Consider the following 19,069-nt stretch of genomic DNA (forward strand, 5'->3'; position numbering starts at 1 on the left):
AATATTTATATTATAGAAGGTACCAGTAAGAAAAAAAATTAAATTCAAGATTAAAAAGAATGTAAATCAGCAGGTTTTACTCATGTATAGATATACTGTCACTTTTTACCTGGGAGAGGAGGCCAACCCTCACCAGGCAATGGCGTCATTTCACGTAGTTGTGGACATCAGTAAGATCACCCCTGAACTTCCTCTCTCCAGGCTAAACAACCTCAGCTCCCTCAGCTGCTCCTCACAGGACTTGTTCTCCAGACCCTTTTCCAACCATGTTTCCTTTTTGTGGACATGGCTCAGCACCTCAGTGTCCTTGTTGGAGTGAGGGGCACAAAACTGAGCACAGCACTCAAGGTGAGGCCTCACCAGTGCAGAGCACAGGGTGACAATTGCTGCCCTCCTCCTGCTGGCCACACTATTTCTAAAACAGGCCAGGGTGCTGTTGGCTGCCTTGGCTACCTGCTTGGATCATGTTCAGCATGAAACCACCCCCAGGTCCTTTCTCGTCATGCAGGTTTTCGGCCACTCTGCCCTCAGCCTGTGGTGCTGCCGGGGTTGTTGTGACCTAAGTGCAGGACCTGGAATTTTGTCTTGTGGATCTCACATGACTGGCTCAGCCCATTGATCCAGCCTGTCCAGATCCCTCTGCAGAGCCTTCCTGCCCTCCAGCAGATCAACACTCCCACCCAACTTGGTGTGAGCTGTGAATTCAGGGTGCACTTCATCCCCTCTTCCAGTTCATCAGTATTAAACATTAAATAGTTCTGACCCCAACACTGAGCCCTAGACGACACCAGTCATGACTGTCCACCAACTGGATGTATCTCCATTCAACACCATTCTCTGGGCCTCGCCATCCAGCCAGATTTTTACCCAGTGAGCTGTGCACCCATAGAAGCCATGAGCAGCCGGTTTCTCCAGGACAATGCTGTGCCAAAGGCTTTACTAAAGTCCAGATTGACAACATCTACAGCCTTTTTCTCATATACTAGAGTGGTCACCTGGTCATAAATGTAGGTCAAGCTAGTCAGGCAGGACTACATAAACCTGTGCTGGCTGGACCTGATTCCCTGGTTGTCCTGTACATGGTGAGGGCTGGAACCCAAGATGGTCTGCTTCATGACCTGCCCCAGGTCAGGCTGACAGGCCTATAGTTCCCCAGATCCTCCTTCTAGCCTGTCTTGTAGATGGGCATCATATTTGCCAACTTTCTGCCAACTGAGACCTTGGTGGTTAGCCAGGACTGATGGCAAATGATGGAAAGTGTCTCTCTGAGCACCTGTGCCAGTTCCCTCACTATCCTCAGTGCATCCCATCTGGCCACATAGACCTGTGTGTGCCTGACAGCTGCAGCAGATCACTGACCATTTCACCTTGCATTATGGTGGCTTCACTCAGCTCCCAATCCTATCTCTCAGCTCAGAGGTTTGCTACCGGGCAAATAACTGCTTTTACTCTTAAAGAGTAGTAAAGAAGGCATTAAGTACCTCAGCCTTTTCTTCATCCTTTGTTGCTATGAGAAGGCAGTTGGAAGAATCGTGCTCTTTCAGAAAAATAACATCATCATTAGCACTATTTTACAAAGCATTTTTAAAGAAAGAGGTGTTGTATTTTTAGAAACAGATGTTGATAATGTAACTTTTTGTAATGTTTCTCATGCAAATATATATTCTTTAAAAATACTGGTCAAATTAGACTCTAGATATTTAAATACTCATTATTTGTGCACATGATCATGAACATTATAAAGTTCAGTCTTCATATAAGCAATGACTTCTGTAAGTAGGTAAAATTAAAATATTCATCCCAAGCATGTAGTTTTCACAATTTTGACAAATTTTATCACATGATAAATTTCATTCCAAATTACCAGGTTTTGGGGTGATATCATTAGAGAAAATATGTATATAAATGTGTACAGAGCCACAGGAGACAACTGAATTATGGTTGTATTGTGAATAATTTAGAGATTCTATTCAGATTCTTTTCAATGCTCACTGAAACTAATGAAAAGTGATATGGGACAAATGGAAGACTGCCAAATTAAATATAAAATCTTTGAAGTCTATCTCATTCTTTCCAAATCTGCTGGGTACTTACAACGAAGTTCAAAACTGAGAAGGACCTTTTAATGTTTTTCAGGATACATTATCATGTTCCTCGTGGCCAGCATCCCCAGGACTTAGGTGGGAGAAAAGGTGGTGTGATCTTCGATTAATTCCACTTCTTCATTCACGATTTTCCCAGTACCTTCCAGGATCAGATTTGTGCAGGTAAAGAAGTTCCCAAGGTTGAAACTTGACTTCCTGGTTGACCGATGCATGGCCTAGGGAGCTGCCTTGTTGGGGAAATTGCATTGTTGGTTCCATGCAGCTACAGAGACATGAAATATAGCAACTTTCATAAAGGTCTTTGTAGGTCCACCTTGGTTCATATTCTCCTCGGATGTCATCTGTGACCTGGTATGTGGGGAGATGATGGGGGAATCTTTCTACTTGCATCTAGAGTTCAGCACCTTTTGCAGTTTGAGATTAAACATACATCATGATGTATATAGCTGCTAATGCTCGTGTTCTCAAAAGCTGCTAAGTTAATTGTTTTTATGTCTTTGATTTTTGCAATGCATTGAGCTCTGCAATGTGATTATAATTTTAAAATTTATTTCCTTCTGTTTGTGTTAAATATGTCATCTGATACCTACAATGTGAAGTAATCTTGTTTGAGAACAGCAAGGGCTGGGTGCCCCATGGGGAAGATAAGCCAAGAGAGAGGGTGGCAGTGAGGCTGGACAAGGCATTGTCCATGCAAAGATCCTATCCCACTGCTCCTCATGAAGATAAGGCTTAGGGACAGTCTTCAGAGGAGTCCATCATGGTCAGGTGGGGCTCAGTTTAGGCTGGGAAATCAGCCTAGAGGTCCAAATCAGTGAGATACATGTCCAGGCACGGGAGTAGCTGCAGCCATTCTCAGGTAAGAGCCATGAGGAAGAGCCTGAGCTGATAACCAGTTCTTGCACTTCTTTGCTTTATATTTATAACTATAGTAGGGACTTGGTTGTTGTTTCCATATAGCTGAGGTTATTTTTCCCATGTTTTACTTGGCCTGTGTTAACATTTAATTTCATTGCAAATTTGTCAGAGTCACTTGGATAGCTGTCCAAAACTCATAGTAAGGTTTAACTTTATTGCATCATTGTGATAGGCTGACCATGGCTGGATGCAAAGTGTCAACCAAGCTTCTCTATCACTCCCCTCCTCAACAGGACAGAGGGGAAGAAAATAAGATGGAAATAATCTGATAAGTCAAGATAAAGGCAGTTTAATAACACAAAAGCAAAGGCCACACATGGAAGCAAAACCCCAAAATATTTGTTCTCTACTTCCCTACAGCAGGTGATGTTCAGTCACTTCTTGGGAAGTAGGGCTTTGGTACATGTAGTAGTTGGTCTGGAAGACAAGTGTCATAATTAATTTATGCCCTCCCTCCCTTCCTTTCTCCTCATTTGCATTGCTAAGCAGATGTCATATGGTATAGAATAACCCTTTGGTCACTTTGGGTCAGCTGTCCTGGTTATTTCCCTTCTCAAGATTTTGTTTCCCCAGCCTGTTGGTGAGGAGGGAATGTTGGAGCAACAGCTCTGATGCTCTGACCACAGTGCTTACTGGCAGCCAAAATGTTGTGTAATCAGTATCTTTCTAGCTACCAGTACAAAGCAAAACACTATGAGGGCTGCTGTGGGGAAATAAAATTCATTTCAGAAAGACCCAATATAGACCTTCATATTATCTAATTTAATATTATTCGAATAAATCAGAAGAAATTAAGAGGGGAGACAAAAATATTCTGTAATGATTACTGTTTGTAAAGCAATGAAATAGAAATGAAAGTAGCTACAAAGTCCAACAAGGCATATGATGATGCTTGTTAAAAGTTTTAAACATCTAGCTCTTATATGGATTCATTTATCATCTGTATATATAGGAATGAATTTCTCATACTGAAGTACTCTGTGAGCTCTGGTATGTAAAGGAATCTGTAGGAAAGTATCTGTAGGAAAGCTGTGAACAGGTACAGTGCAGGTTACACCATAATTTCCTTTTCTAATCAATCCTCTAGGAGTTGATTTATGAAACCCCCAGAAACCGGGCAAAGAGAAGTCATCTTCAGTCTCTGGGATTTTTTGTGGATTTAATTTTATTGTTTCTTATTGGTACTCAGTGAACATTTGAAAGTTGCACAAAAGCTGTCCACTGCCTCAGTCGATTCTTAGGGCTGTTATTTCTTGGAATTACACTGCCTAGGTCTACCAGCCATTTTTCCTATTCACAGAGCTGAAATAAATGCAGGTTAGGCAGTAGTTGTTGCAGATCATTGTGGAGCTAAAGCCAGCCTGCAGCTTTTGATCAGTAATATCAGGATCATAATATTTACTTGGCTGCATGAACCTCAGTCTGCTGAGGAGCAATGGCTGGCCCAGGGAGGCAAGAAAACAAAGGCAGCAAAGGCTTCTTGGCTGAACTGAACTGGAGCAGGACGAAGTCACCAGAGAAGCAGGAGGTGTTTACTAAATTCTGTGAAAGCCTTCAGCTCCATATTTAACAATGAAGTATAAAGCACCCAAAATCATAGTAGTCAAATCTGAGATCTGTTCTACTGTATACTTCAGATAAGGTATTGAATTGAATAGAACTACTCACATGGAAAATTAGCATGTAAGCAGTTGTTCATAGATCTAGGATTTTAAAATTCAGTCTTGTGCATCAATAAAAAACAAGCTTAAACTTCATATTATCGAACTTGTACATAACAAAGGAAGTGTCCTAGGTAGTAATGATATTCTGGAAATTTGAATTTTTAGAAAACGGAGGTATATTCATATGAAACAAAATACCTGAACTTATACTCAAACCTTAAAAACCTACTCTGATTTTTTTTTCCTTTTGTCATTCTATTCTGTCTAACATGAAGAAGTAAGTCTTAAAAACCCAATTATACAGAATTGCATATGAGAGAGGAAGTGGGTTTTTCTTAAAGCATAGAACCAACATTTTATGTTGCTAGCAAGACAATTTATAAGACTATTTTAAATTGCTGCAAACATTTTTAAATGTTACTTGCTCTCAGAATTTGTTACGAGAGAGTAGGTACTTTTTAAAGAGACTGCTAGAAACATCAACATAAAAGAAAGAATATTAAAAATAATATAAAGAAGCAACATAAAATGAAAGCAAATTAATTATATTTTCCATAGTTAGTATTTACAAGGCTGTTTTCATGATGTAAAGCAAGTAACTTTTTATATTTCAGAGTTTGATATGGAAATATATTGTTCTCACATACAATATTAAACCTCATAGTAATTTTCTAGCTTTTCCAGTGGAATGGTTGAGACACATAAATTCTGGAGGGTATTCATACAGAATTCTAGAAGACATTCAGGTTACACTTGCAAAGCTTATTAATTTCAAATATAGCTTCTGTATTCCAGAAGGCCCAGAACCTGAAACATGTAGTTAAATAAGTGTTTATCTATTCTCAATTTTTTTTGTGAATTATAAAGTGATCAATCTACTATTTGTTCCCTTTAGTACAAAACATCTATTTAATACATTACGTTTTCAGGTTTGCATATTATTATGGAATTGGGCTGGTAGACTTAATCAAGAAAATGCTGTTACAATAATCTAAGGCTATCTACACATTCACAAGTAATTTATTAGGTAACCATGTATCATACTATTGATATTTGAGTAATTTGGTATTGATACTTGGCTAATAACATTATGGATGAACGATTTTGTACTTGCACAGTGTAAATTCCTAGGAGCAGTAGGAACAATCTGATGCCCCAAATGGAACAGATTCACTGCTTTTGTAGTGTAAGGGAAATTCGTGCATGAGGATTGAATCAGGAACACATTGGGGGTTTTGTACTTGTGTAGATGTTACACATTAATAGATCTCTTGGATCCCTGCTTTGATTTATGATAGACTATGTAGAAACAAGGCAAGTCCTGGAATTAATGCTGTTTTTCTTTAAAGAGATAATCAACAATTTTGAGCCCATGCTATGGTGTTCATGTAAGGATTAAGAAATATATTCTGGTAAATTTTGCTGTTTATATTTATGTACATCTAAAATAAAGGATAGAAAAAATAAATGCCAGCAACATTATCTGAAGATACTTTTATCTTCCTCAAAAGTTTACCAGAATTATTGTGAAAATGAGTCTCTGAAAGAAGTCTGTCTTGATTGGTATTTTTGTGAATTTAAAGAAAAATCACTAACCCTGGAAAAGACAACTCAACTGCTGGATTTAAATTAACCACAGAACCCTGCAAGATAGTGTTAATATAAGCCTCATTGTCCTGCAAAATCTGATTCTCATTCTAGAACACTCAAAGCAAAAGCATGGCTCTAGTTCATTTTTTTCTTCTGCTGACTGAAGAAACAGTCTATTCTCAACATGGATGAAGAAAGGTATTAGCCTTATATTCTATACAACTAGAATAAAATTTTAAGAGGTAGCAGGCCCTAAATGAACAGCTTTACAAAACTGGTCTTCTGATGCCAGAAACTGTCATGGATGACACTCAGTTTTACCCTGAAGATAACAGGCACTTTGTTTGAGCCCTTCTCAAAGAATCTGAATGATGTGCTTAATCTTAAACTATGAATTTATCATTAAGTCATTGATCATGAGTTTGTAGCAGAATGTCACCAGTGGAACTTGGTATTCTCTGTGTTTGGTAATCTCCTACTCTGGGATATGGATTATTATTGAAGTTTTTTGGTTTGGAAGACAGAGACCTGTGAGCCTTACAAGAACTTTTAGCAAATAAGGCTATTTACTGAAGAAACTCAGTCTATTACTGCTTTAGCGTGTGAAAATTTTTCTCTTGTTCTATAATTGCTCAGTGCCTGCAAGTGGAAAATCACTCTATAATGCATTATAGATTTTTGTGTATGTCCCCAGATTGGTGCTGGGGGTAGAGGCAGAGGTAGGAGTGTATTTTGGTAATGATCCTATATTCAAAAATGCAATTGGAAAAATCATTAGTGCTACTTGATCAATTTTGACTTCTCCAAGTTTTCAATCAGTAGTTTAGAAGAGAAACAAAGTTCTATTAGTTTGAGCAGCCAACAAGGGGCCTCCAGACAGTAATCCAACTGTATTTAGGCACAATATTTTAAAAATAAAACAAAGGTGTTGAGAAAAATATACTGGTAATCACTGTATTTCCCAAATTATTGCCTATGATTTCCAGTGCACTTTCCTTCTCCATAGCCTGTTGTATAAAAGTATTAAGTCTTAAATATACATCAGCTCTTTCACTTGTTTAGCTTCTGAGATTGTACAGCCTGATGGTCAAGGTTCTGTGGAGCTGTTCTGTGGAATTTTTTTTATAGCCTTATGGAAGCTTAATATTGCCTGAGTTGGCCTTTTATAATGATTGTTTTAATATGTCAGGTATTTATAAAACAGGAACACCAGCATTTTATTGCTGTTCACTGACTGACCTTCGCTGTAGTTGAAAGAAAAGCATTTCTACGAGTATTGTTAAGATGATATGCTAGAAAAGATAAAATTTCCTTCTGACCTGATCTGTTATGATATGTCTGTAGGCAAAATGCATTCCAAGTAATTGCTGTGGATGGGGTTTGCAGTGGAATAATTCAGTGTCTCTCTGCTGAAGACTGTATTGACTGGCTACAAGCAATAGCAAGTAACATTTCCAACCTCACAAAGCACAATGTAAGTATGGATCCAAGTAAGCCAGAAGGTTTCCCAATCATATTTGATTATAACTGTCATAAAAGCCTAATAGGTTCACACACAGAATTATCTGCATATAAACAATGCTTGAGGCTGTCTGAGAGAAGTCAACTCAAGTTTGTCATCAAATCAGACTCTGTGAGAAATCATTGAATGGGAAAATATTCTTCCCTACGGTCATACAGTTCACTTCATTGCTATCAGAGTTATTCGCTTCTTAGCAATACCAATTAGGATTAGAAGCAAGGAGGAAGCCAGGTGTGATGCAGGAACACATAAAATACAAAAATTCTGTACTTTCTTCACTGTACATCTTTACAGAAACCGGTATAACCAGATCTGAATTAGATTTTGGGTCTGTCTAGGTGTCATTAATCTTGATGGGAAAGGCAAGGTGCTTCTGTGATGTAGATACAGATGTTCGTTATCAGCAGTGATTAAATGCATTTATCCTTCATGCACTGCACTCTTATGATCTGAGCTTGTGGGATAGATACCACTTTATATTGAAGCAGGAATAAATGTTATGTAAAAATTCTGATACTAAAAAGTAAAATACTTAGTAAAATACTAAGCTCAATTGATGGGTTTTCTGGACCTGCCTGGGATGTATTTATATTTAAAAATGAACATGTAGTTCTTTCCTGTATAAAAATTTGTATGATACCTTCCCTGGTTTTCCTCAGAAACAAAGAACACATGGGGAATGCCATTATTTTGAATTGAGTTATAACAAGGAAGCCCTTGAGGATTTAATTTATATTTCCTTAAATCTGCTTTAGCTTCCCAAATCTGTCTCTGAATTTGCTCTTGTTTCAAATATAGGGAACACATTGAAGGAAGTTGTATTTTTTTGAGATTTATAATCAAGATGCAAAACTGTGTTCCATCTGGCAGCAATATGTAAAAGTCATTGTATTATAAAAACATGACAGACATGAATTCATCTGCCATCTGCAAGCTTCCATGCAGCACCAGCAATCTTTCTGGCTATTTATTCATCCTTAAAATGCTGTTGCTATGTAGAACCTTTCTTATCTCCCTAGGCATCCTGACAATTGAGGCTTCTGTGCTTTTTTTTCTCTTGCCATCTTTTCTTCAGTGTACTAATGGTTCTTGCTCCTTAAATCAGTGGATTTGTTTGCTTGTAGCAATAGACAGAGGCACCTAAATTTTACAGGTGTTTTGAAACACTTCAGCTCTGATGAGACTATAATTATGGTTACTTAGCATAACTTGAATTTTGGTAATGTAATGTTATTACATGAATCTTTTTCTGAGTACAGTTTATAATTCTACCCTAGTTTCCATAAAATACAGAATGAATTTATCTAATGTTTTAGAAGAGGTAAATAGCCTAAATTATGCAGTTATTATGCCAGTCTTTGTACTTTATCCCAAAGACATCCTGTAAAGTAGCTGTGAGAGTTAGGGCTTATGATAACTATCCTTGAATCTATTTTTAGAATTGTGTTATTTGTTCATAGCTCTTATGAATTTATGGAAAATAATGACACTCTGCTTCCTGTAATATACTTTTCTTTTAAGTTGTCAGTTTCCAGAAAGAATTAGTTATTTGACAGCATACATGACAAGTGAATATAAGAAACCTTAGGAGCACAGAGGAGGGAAAAAACCCAAACTGTTGAACAGAAGAATGATTAGATGTGATTAGAGGTCCCTGTATTTTCTTTCTTTACAAGATGGTTATTGACATGCACATACTGTTGATGTTAGCATTTTCCCTGTCTGAGAGAGGTGTTTACTCACAGTCCTTCTCCCTTATTGTGTCATCCAGTACCAAAGAAACAAAGATAGTTAAGGAATTTATTTAATTCTTTGGATAAATTGATTGATTTTTAATTTCAATTATCTCCTCATTCCTTTCTAGAGGTTACAGAAAATAATTTGTTTCATTTAAATACCATGCAGCTCATAGAAATATTTACTTACATGATGTTTTACATATCTATCTACCTTTTGAAAAATAAGGAAACAGAAAGAATCAGAAAAAAGGGCTATAACAGCTAGATTGTTTATGAAAGCATTTCCTTTACTCTTGTATCAAATTTGGGCTCTGTAGATTTTAGTGGGATTTGTCTTGTCTAAGTTTAGATGTCTTAAAGCAGAAAATTCAGAGTGAATCTTATTATTTACTCTTGGTGTCCATTTTATAATGAAATCAATTCCCTCAGGACAAAACTGTCTTTCCTTTGACTGGTAGAGGACCCTAGAGTCCTGGGGTGCTGAGTTCATACTTGATACCTAAGGAGATAGATATATGTCCTAATATCCTGTCATTGGTGTCTTTGAGGGGCCAAAGCGAGTTTCTTGGAATAAATCTCCCAAAGAAATGCCTGGATATTTTTCACAAACAAACAAACAAAACAAAACAAGCAAAGAAAAAAAAAAAAAAGAGAGCATACTACTCTCAGTCAGAAATTCTGAATTATTTTACTTTTTCACACAAAAAATGGCTGAGAAAAAATTCTCTGATGGTTCAAACCCCAAAAATGGGAATAACAAATTCTATGTTCCCACATGATGTATCTAATAGTTGTGAATATGGATCCCTGACTCCAAAATATCTTGTTGAACCTATAATCCATTTTTTGTAAGGATACTGTCAAAAACCTCTTTTCTCATGATCTAACATATTCTTCTGTCACACAAACGTGATGTGACTGAACTGCAGGATCAGCAGTACACCCAGTATATACTAAGGGGATAACAGAAATGCAGAAGTAGAAGCAAAACCAAAATGCCCTGACATGATCACCATTTTTAAAGGCCATTGTTGCTAACTGAATGGAGTCTGGAAGATGGTGTCTGGAAGCAAACACATTTTTCCTGCAGTGGTTAGACTACCATTCGTTGTACAATATGAGCTAGAGCTCATATTATTATGCAAAAAGACAGTTAAAATTTTAATGCAGAGATATAGAAAAATTTATTCTGACTATTAGGAAGAGATTTTTAAAAAATCCATGTGCTAACTGATGTAGCTTACTTCATTTCAGATTTTCTTTAACAGACAAACCTCACCTATGCACTCTTTTTCTTCATCTTCAGGAGGTTAGCACTAGTGTCCTCCAGTGTTTTAAGGATACTGAGAGTGATACCGCTAATTTTAATTTCTTTAGGTCCCAAGGAGCGCACTCCCATATGAGATGAAATACATTAAAATTACACAACATTAATAGGCGTATATACTTGTATGCAACCAAAATGCATACTATATAAATGCACTGTTGGGAGCAACTTAATATCACATTGTAATTGATGAGGTGATGAACCTTTAAGGGTCATTCATTTTTGAAAATGGATTCTTCTCCAACTTAAGCCACTTGAATTGCATCTGTGTTAAAAATTCATCAGTTCTATCAGTAGCCTCAAAACCCAGAAGGGTTATATTAAAGCTGCAGTTTCGTCGAAGCAATCCCGATACTGAAGTTCATGTACTCAAATCTGAATATGCTAAATTGAACATGGGCCTAGGAACTCCAATTCCTCTATGAAATAAAGGGGTTCTACATCTTTTTGTTGCCAATTTGCATGGCTGGCCAAAGCCACTTAAAAAGGAAACAAGCTGCTGCTTCTTTTCTTGCTAATGCTCCAGATAGGAATTTTCAATTCAGCTGTTTAATTCAGCTATGAACTATTTGCCTTTCCATGAACTTTTAAATTGTATTTATTTCAGTGGTAATTGATACTGATTTCTAGTTTTTAGCATCTCTTTTGTTAAATAATTCTAGAATTACGGTAACCAATTGGTCATGTAGCTTTTAAAGAAATTACACTCTGGAAGAGTCTAAGAAAATACTCCAAAATCATGTGCTCTATAAAGAACCACCAGTTGCCAATACATTCCTAAATCATGTGCTGCAATTGTCAGGAAACTTAAAGGCAATTTTTAAATGGCTTTAGTACGGTGAAGGTCAGACATTTGGGTCTTTTTAACAAAATCATTTGAGTTAGCAACTTCTAGGATATAGCTTCATAGAATCTTTGGGGATTTATCCCCAGAGTTCAGTATTTGTCACTTGCCCATTGCTTTCTCTTTAGCAGATTTTTCTGTAGTGAGGACAGTAATATTTCTTTTCCCTTTCCTCTTCCATAATTTCTGTGAAAGACACCGCAACATTTACACATTTATGCTTTCTACCTTGAAGCCAGAACCTGACAGCAAAGAAACAACATGAACTTTATCAGACAGGAATGACAGGCATCTGAGGTACAGTTTCTTAGCAGGAGGTGGCAAAACGTTTTAAGATTATCTTGAGAATGTCCACAAGATCTTACAAGATTTAGTTCACAGTAACTTCACTTTATCCCATTATATCACATTTTTCTGGGTAAAATAACACATTTTTAAAATTAATGAGGCACATATAGTTGATGGTAGAAACATATCAATATCATGAAAGCTAGGATTAATAGGTCTACAAACTGAGTATTGGCCCAATGGGTGTATTTTCCAGAACCTAAGCCTTTGTGTTGGACAAAGTTTAAAAGTTCAATTGAACTTTTTTGGTATGCTTAAAAAGTAGTGCCTAGTGAAAGAAACTGCTGCTAAGAGAAAAAAAAAATTGCTTCACTTCCACTAGAAAAAAGAAAATGATAATACCTTATCTTTACAACGTTGAAGTTTGGGTACAGGGATTCTTTAAGTCATGAGGTAGAAGAGGAGACCAAGAGTAAAAAACAGGAGAAAAAATTAGACTAATACAATCTGTTCCACTTGTAGGAAGAATAAAATATCACAGGACTACATTCAGTGTTAGCAAGTTACTGAAAGAAATTAGAAGAATGTGTTTTGTTTTTTCTGGTGGGTGCTACCACCAGTAAGAACATACTGTGGAATGTTATATTACATGAATAAATCAGTATCAGTCACATGAAGTGGACAGTTTTCATATTTTAGGTTTTTACTTAGAATACAATGGCAAACCATCAGAATGCTTTAATGTTAGTAATTTTTGAGTTTTCAGGGATTGTAAGCTCTTAAATGTCCTATGATCTATGTATTGCAATAATATTTATCTTTCTTTGATTACTCAGATATGCATGTTGGAAGCAAATCCAAAAATACCAACACTAGTGTCAAACCTCTTATATTTCGTAGTAGCACAAAAATCAAATACTGTCAGTAATTTAGAAGTTGAAGGCATCATAAGATGAAGACCAAAACAAACAAGAATTATAGGAAATCTATAAAGTGTTACTAATAAAATATTTTTACATACCTGATTCACATTTCCCACAGCACAAACACTCAGATAAATTGGACATTATTAAGTAAATATACATTCAACACTCTTTAAAGCAGTATTAGCCATTCAGGTGGTCAAAGTTTTCTGCCACTTTGAGTTTTGTTCTGCATTCTGTTCTCAACTTTGTAAAGAGAAGGTTATATAAATAGCCATTCCAGTACAGACATTGAGGTCTCTCTTGGAAAATTTAAAAACCAGACTTCGATACTTGTAACGTGCTGCCTTTGTTTATGATTATCTTAAGACATGTAGATCTACATAAATAACTGCAGTCAGTGCAGCATCAGGATCACATAACATAAATCAATCCTATTTTTCCTCTCTCTCTCTCTTTTTTTTTTTTTTTTTTAATGAAAGCTGTTGCAACCTGCACAATTAAAAACACATTTGTTCCTATGTCACTTTTATCAAGTGTTACATATGGTCTTGTCTGATATTTACTTATGTAAAGTAAATTATTTTTGGCAATTTGAGTTGTGTCTTACTTTGCAAACTTTTTATTTGTACCTTGTTTAAAGAATTGTGGATAATTTTAAACCCTTCTAAATGTACTGATTTAGCTGCAAAGAGATTTGAGTCTCACAAACTGTATTTATTGCTGTTTCTCCAGTGTGTTTCATCTGCATTTCTATAATATATCTGAGTCTAAAGGACAATGAGGAAAGTAGGAAAACAGAGTTAGAAAAGAAATTTAGAGAAATATTTCTTCAAGAATATTTATTCCAGAATTATCTGGGAAATTTGTAACAAGAAACACAGCAGTTTCTTCATAGTTGGAGTATTTGTTAGGACACATTCTGATTATGGTGACAGCACTTACCATAAAGACATGCAGTCTTGCAGTATTGCTTTGCAATATATAGACTTCAAGTACTCATGGATAGGTTTTTAAAATAAATTACATTTTCTTTATGTGCTTCTCCAAAATATTGCATCTATTCATACTATTTTTAATAATATATTTTTTATTTTGCAGTATACAAGTACACAAGTTTTGCAGTGGTCAGTATTATCTGATAAAATATTAATGCCTGTATTAGTATTGTACAGAACTCTAAAATACAATTTAAGAGAAGCAATGTCCCTAGAGACAATACAATCAAAACCCCTTCTTTTTAAATTAACCTGTGTAATGTAATTTTTTTAAAAAATGCAACATTCTTGCGGAGAGAATATTTTTGGAGTTTTATATATGATGCTCTCACTCAGTAAAGAATCCCTGCACTTTGATTCATCCACTTTTTTATGGAGTCAAATTAAATTTTAGTCTTATGCTAGTATTTAAATTAGAGCAAAACATGAATATTCAATATGTTCTTTATTCTCTGCAGATTTATGTGAAGTTCTGACACTCTTTCTCTTCCTTCATTCTATTATTATTGGAGGCTTAAATTAAAACATTATAATAAAAACAATGATCTGTTTAGTGACAAGACACCTTGGAGAAATGTCACACTTGCTCTCAACATTCCACCCTGGTGAAATGCAACAAGAAGCCTGTCATTTAGGGGGAAAAACCCAAAGCCAAACAACACCTCTTGATTGAGTTTTAGTGGCAAAAATATAATGACAAAAATAAAGGAAATAGGAGTCTAACTGGGAATACAGGCAAGTCATTTGGGGGTTTGCAGAGAGGTAGCACATGGAAGAAGAAAGGACTCATTATAAGTTGCCCTTTCATGCCAAAATGCCAAGCTGCCCTTTCAGTAGCAGCTGGAGAATTCCAGCTACTGTAACCTAGTTTTTGTTGTGCAGTAAAATGTTCAATATTCCACAATTGGTTTATTTTCAGTGAGAATGTGATAAAAGTGCTGTTGAATCATGTAGTGCAGTTGATAAAATAGCAACTGGGAAGTGGGAGGCCAGGCAATAATAACCTTTTTGTATTCCTTCTCTTTGCTACCTTTAAAACCCACACCAAACACAAATATAAATATTCATATTTAAAGCAATGTTATCTTGTTTTGACATCCATTTCCTCTTACTCACTTTTAAAATATTTTTTAAAAGGTGGCTGTATCAGAAGTTTTGCCTTTCTTCCATAACCAGAGAATTAAAAGACTGAAAAGAAATTTAAATGCACTCAAAAAGCTATAAAACACCTCAGGGTATACATTATTAGTAGCCTAATGTGTTGAAAGCACTTTCTCCATTTGGTTGTCTTGCTTCATAAAGTGCCATGGAGAGCAAGGGCATTCAAGTAGTGCACAGCTTTTATTTGCCTGAGGAACAGAAGGGAACTAGAGGAAGAGGCAGAGGTGTGAGGTAGAAGAGAGGGGTTCCAGCCATTCCAGTATTGGTTTAAAATGTTAGAGAAAATAAGCCCAGGTAGGCAAAACAACAAATGATCACTTAAGCTGCAGAAGAAATGAGCCCCAAATACTTGGGACTTGCCATTTCTCTGCTAACAATAGGTATTATGAAACTCTGTGACAAGTTCTTTATCTCCAAAAAATACCTGGGGTAGTTAAGTGGCAAACACCTGCTGGGGAAATCTGAAATGTCTGAAATTATAGCTGTGTTGATCACCTATGTGGGCACCAACGTGATTGCAAGGTGCTTTGTTGGTTTTTCTCACCAGTTTGTTTATTTCAGAGACTGAGGTAATTACATCCAAAACTTGTTTCAGGCTGTCATTGAGGTCATGAAATCGGGCTTGAAAAACTGAGAGTGAAGTACCTTGTTTCATTCTCATTTCCCAGTGCATGATACTCTCTGACTTACTGCACTGAAAAACTATAAATTTCCTTTGAGAATTACTACCTTTTTGAACAGCTTATGATGAGTGCATGAGGGGTTCTGCTTTTCTCCTTTTTTTTCTAATAGTTTACAATTTTTTTTAACAATTTTGAGGGGTCTAAAAAGGCATTTGCCTAATGATGCCAATCAGGAACTGTATTATAGTGAATCAAAGAAAATTGTTTTACTGCATTTATGAAATTACTTGATACAGCTATTGTCTAAATCTAAAAAAACTGTATGAAACAACTTTTTATTGCTCCATCTCTTTCTGAAATAAAGCCTGCAATCCTTTAATATATGAAATAACGTCTCAGAAGCTATTAATCACATATATTTGATCAATATTAAAATGAATATATGTTTTTATATTTGGTGCATGTAATCATGTAATTCTTATTCCCAATTCTGCTTTTTTTATGAGCCAATTACCAGTTATATTTGGGTAGTTTGTCAAGAGAGCACTTTATGTGCTAAACAGTACATAACAGGTTCCTAAATTCTACTTTTATATGAGACTTCCTGTGATAGGAAAGGCAGTCACTAATTTTTAGACACACAGAATGAAGAAATCATAAAGTACTGCTGGAAAGGAAGCAACCAGGCAGTTAAAGAATGCCTGTCCATCTCACCTGTGAGTACTTAACCGTTCAGTGTCATAAAATACAACATAAAATGCAGCTGGGGGATAATTTGATTTGTGTTAATCCTTACACTTACTTTTAGCTGTATTAGCAGAAAGTCATTGCAGATACACAATTGAGCTTATCAACAGGATCATTTCAATTTTATTTATAAGGCTACTTTTAAAAAGTCAGAAGGCAAACCTTATTTATATGTCTAATTAGTTATAGATATTCAACTTCTCTTCCAGGGATGCATTGAAATCATACAAACAGTAAAAAGTGTTCTTTTAGCCCACTGTTTCCATTTATACACTGACTATTCAAATAATAGATCACATTGTTCAGAGGTAGATTTCTATATGTCCAACAGATCTATGTAAATGTGATATATTTGCATGTTTCATTAGTTTCCTTTTTGTACAGATGACAAATCTTAATAAAAAAACAGAGTGAAATAGTATATGTCCAAATTCCAAAAATGTTTATGTCTGTTGGTGAACAGACACACAAGTTTATGGCTGTTTACTCCAGGGAAAAATGTGTTACCTGCCTAGGAGAAAATATTGTTTTCACTGCATTTATTTCCTGAAGCAATTTTGTAAAGTAATAAAAAGGATGAAAAACTTCCTGTGGTGTGTCAACATGCTGGTGCTTCTCGCATAATTCAGTCGATTTAACATTGTTGAATAAGTTTCAGCAGTTTCTTCTCTGGTATCTGATTGCCAAGGAACTGGACTTCTCTTTTTACAACTACTTTCTACTTCAGCTGAACTAAGTAATGTGACAGAAATGGTAGCTGTTTGTCCCAAGAAGGCAAGTTCCTCTTCACCCAATCTCTCATATAATAAAGAGATATTAAAAAATGTCTTTAAGAAGGAAGTGAACTCATCCTCCTAACACAGGCAGTTACTTCTATCCCATTAACTGTATAAAGACTGCAGATATCTCCAGAGGGTAATTCCATCTCCTTGAGTTAAATACTTGTCTTTCCCACTTCTAACAGGAAATGGCAAGAGGGTGCTTTAGCATAATAGCCTACAGGTTGGTAGAGTCACCCTGACATGAGAGACAGCAGCTAGCCATGCTACTCAGCCTACAGCCTGATGCCATCTGCCTCACTGCTGGCCAAAGCCTCTCTGGGGACAGCACAGGGCTGAGGCTGTGCTTTTGCTTCCAGAGGGTCTTCTCTGTGCTATCCATAGAGCCACACAAAAAATTCTTGCCAATGCTGTTGACACTGGGATTTGTCCAGCAGGAGTATTGCTTAATTGCAGCAGATAAATACTTATCTCCTGCAGCCTGAGTACTGTATCTCCCATATCCTGAGTGGGTACTCTGGTATTACCTAGTATGACCAAATTGGACACTTCACTCCCACTATACTACAAGGTAGCTTTTATTTTACCCAGCTTAGTTCTCTGGTTTTATAAGCAGTGCAGTCCCACAAACAGTTGTTTTAGCACAACTGAAAGGCTGGGTACATAGTGTGGATATACAAGCAGGATGAGGAAAGTCCACATGAATTTCTGCAGCCAAGTTTTCCATGAAGGAGAAAGATCAGCAAAAACAGGCTTCGTGTAGATGTCTTTAACTTTTAGCATCTGGGGATTTTCTGTATTTGTGAATGTTGTATTTAGATAAGCCTTCTTTACCCCTTTCCTTTCTTGTCTTCCTTTGCAATTCCCAGAAGTTTAAAAAAACTAATGAGAATGTCTGTCAGGTTTTGAGAAGAAATTAAAATCCATGCTTCTTGAGATTCTCTCACCTCAAAGGAAGTGTTCTACACCATTTTGGAGTGCTGAGGCTTCTTGTGGCATAATTTGTGTGGAAATAAATGGCTTCAGGGAAGTCATATTGATGCAAACGGTTTTGGTCTGCATGAGCAATGGACTCATTCATTGCTGAATAAAGGGTGTAAATAAAAATACTTGTTGCCTTTTCCTCTTTACTTTCCCATTCAATGTGGCTGCTGTTTTTCCTTTCTAGGTGCAGATGTACCTGGGGAAAATTATAGGCTTTTTATGGCATTATTATTATTGCTTAGGGAAGATACAAGTTGAACTGGGTGTTTCAAAATGTATGTTTGTTTAATATTTCTGCACTGGAGTACCAGCCTACAGCAGCTGTGTAGATTTGGAACTCCTAGCATCCATTGCTCTGCTTTGCTATTTTGTTCAGAAAGGAAAAAAATGTTTCTTTTCTCATACATGAATTATGAAAAAGAGAAACTGAGGGTTCCCTTTCATGAAGGAGGAGGGATGTAATCAAAACATTGTGAAAGCAAAATCATTGAATAACCTAAACTCTCTCTAGAAGGTAAAAAAAGAACATAAAGTTTAATCCTCAAAACCTTTAATAAGGTGCATTTATTGGTAAATGTCCACAGAATTGTGAATGTAATTTTATTAAGTACCATTAACAAAAAAAGATTCTGCCAAAGTGACAAAAAGACCTGGCATTCAGATACCTGTTCTACTGTTTCAGATCCCATTTCATGTATTAATGTTATTAGTCACTTCCAAGAAGGGTTCTGAGGTATTGAAATGAGTTTTCCTGAGATACTCCAGATATCTGTAAAGAGAGTCATGAAGTTTTTTATTACAAGAGGAATTGTGGAAATGCAACTGCAAATATAAAATAGATCATCAATAAATAATCA

The 19,069-nt window shown here is 36.2% G+C and overlaps 1 protein-coding gene across 1 annotated transcript in view; it reads left to right on the plus strand.

Annotated features, from left to right (window-relative positions):
* The window catches only part of SNTG1 (syntrophin gamma 1), a 312,845-nt gene that overhangs the window by 212,970 nt on the left and 80,806 nt on the right, over nucleotides 1-19,069 (plus strand). The window contains exons 10-11 of the mRNA XM_066330927.1: nucleotides 2,137-2,267; nucleotides 7,622-7,751. Of these exons, the coding sequence (XP_066187024.1) occupies nucleotides 2,137-2,267; nucleotides 7,622-7,751 (261 nt within the window). The remainder of the gene's footprint in view (nucleotides 1-2,136; nucleotides 2,268-7,621; nucleotides 7,752-19,069) is intronic.

Source organism: Sylvia atricapilla, chromosome 1 (genome assembly GCF_009819655.1).
Source record: "Sylvia atricapilla isolate bSylAtr1 chromosome 1, bSylAtr1.pri, whole genome shotgun sequence".
NCBI classification, from domain to species: domain Eukaryota; kingdom Metazoa; phylum Chordata; class Aves; order Passeriformes; family Sylviidae; genus Sylvia; species Sylvia atricapilla.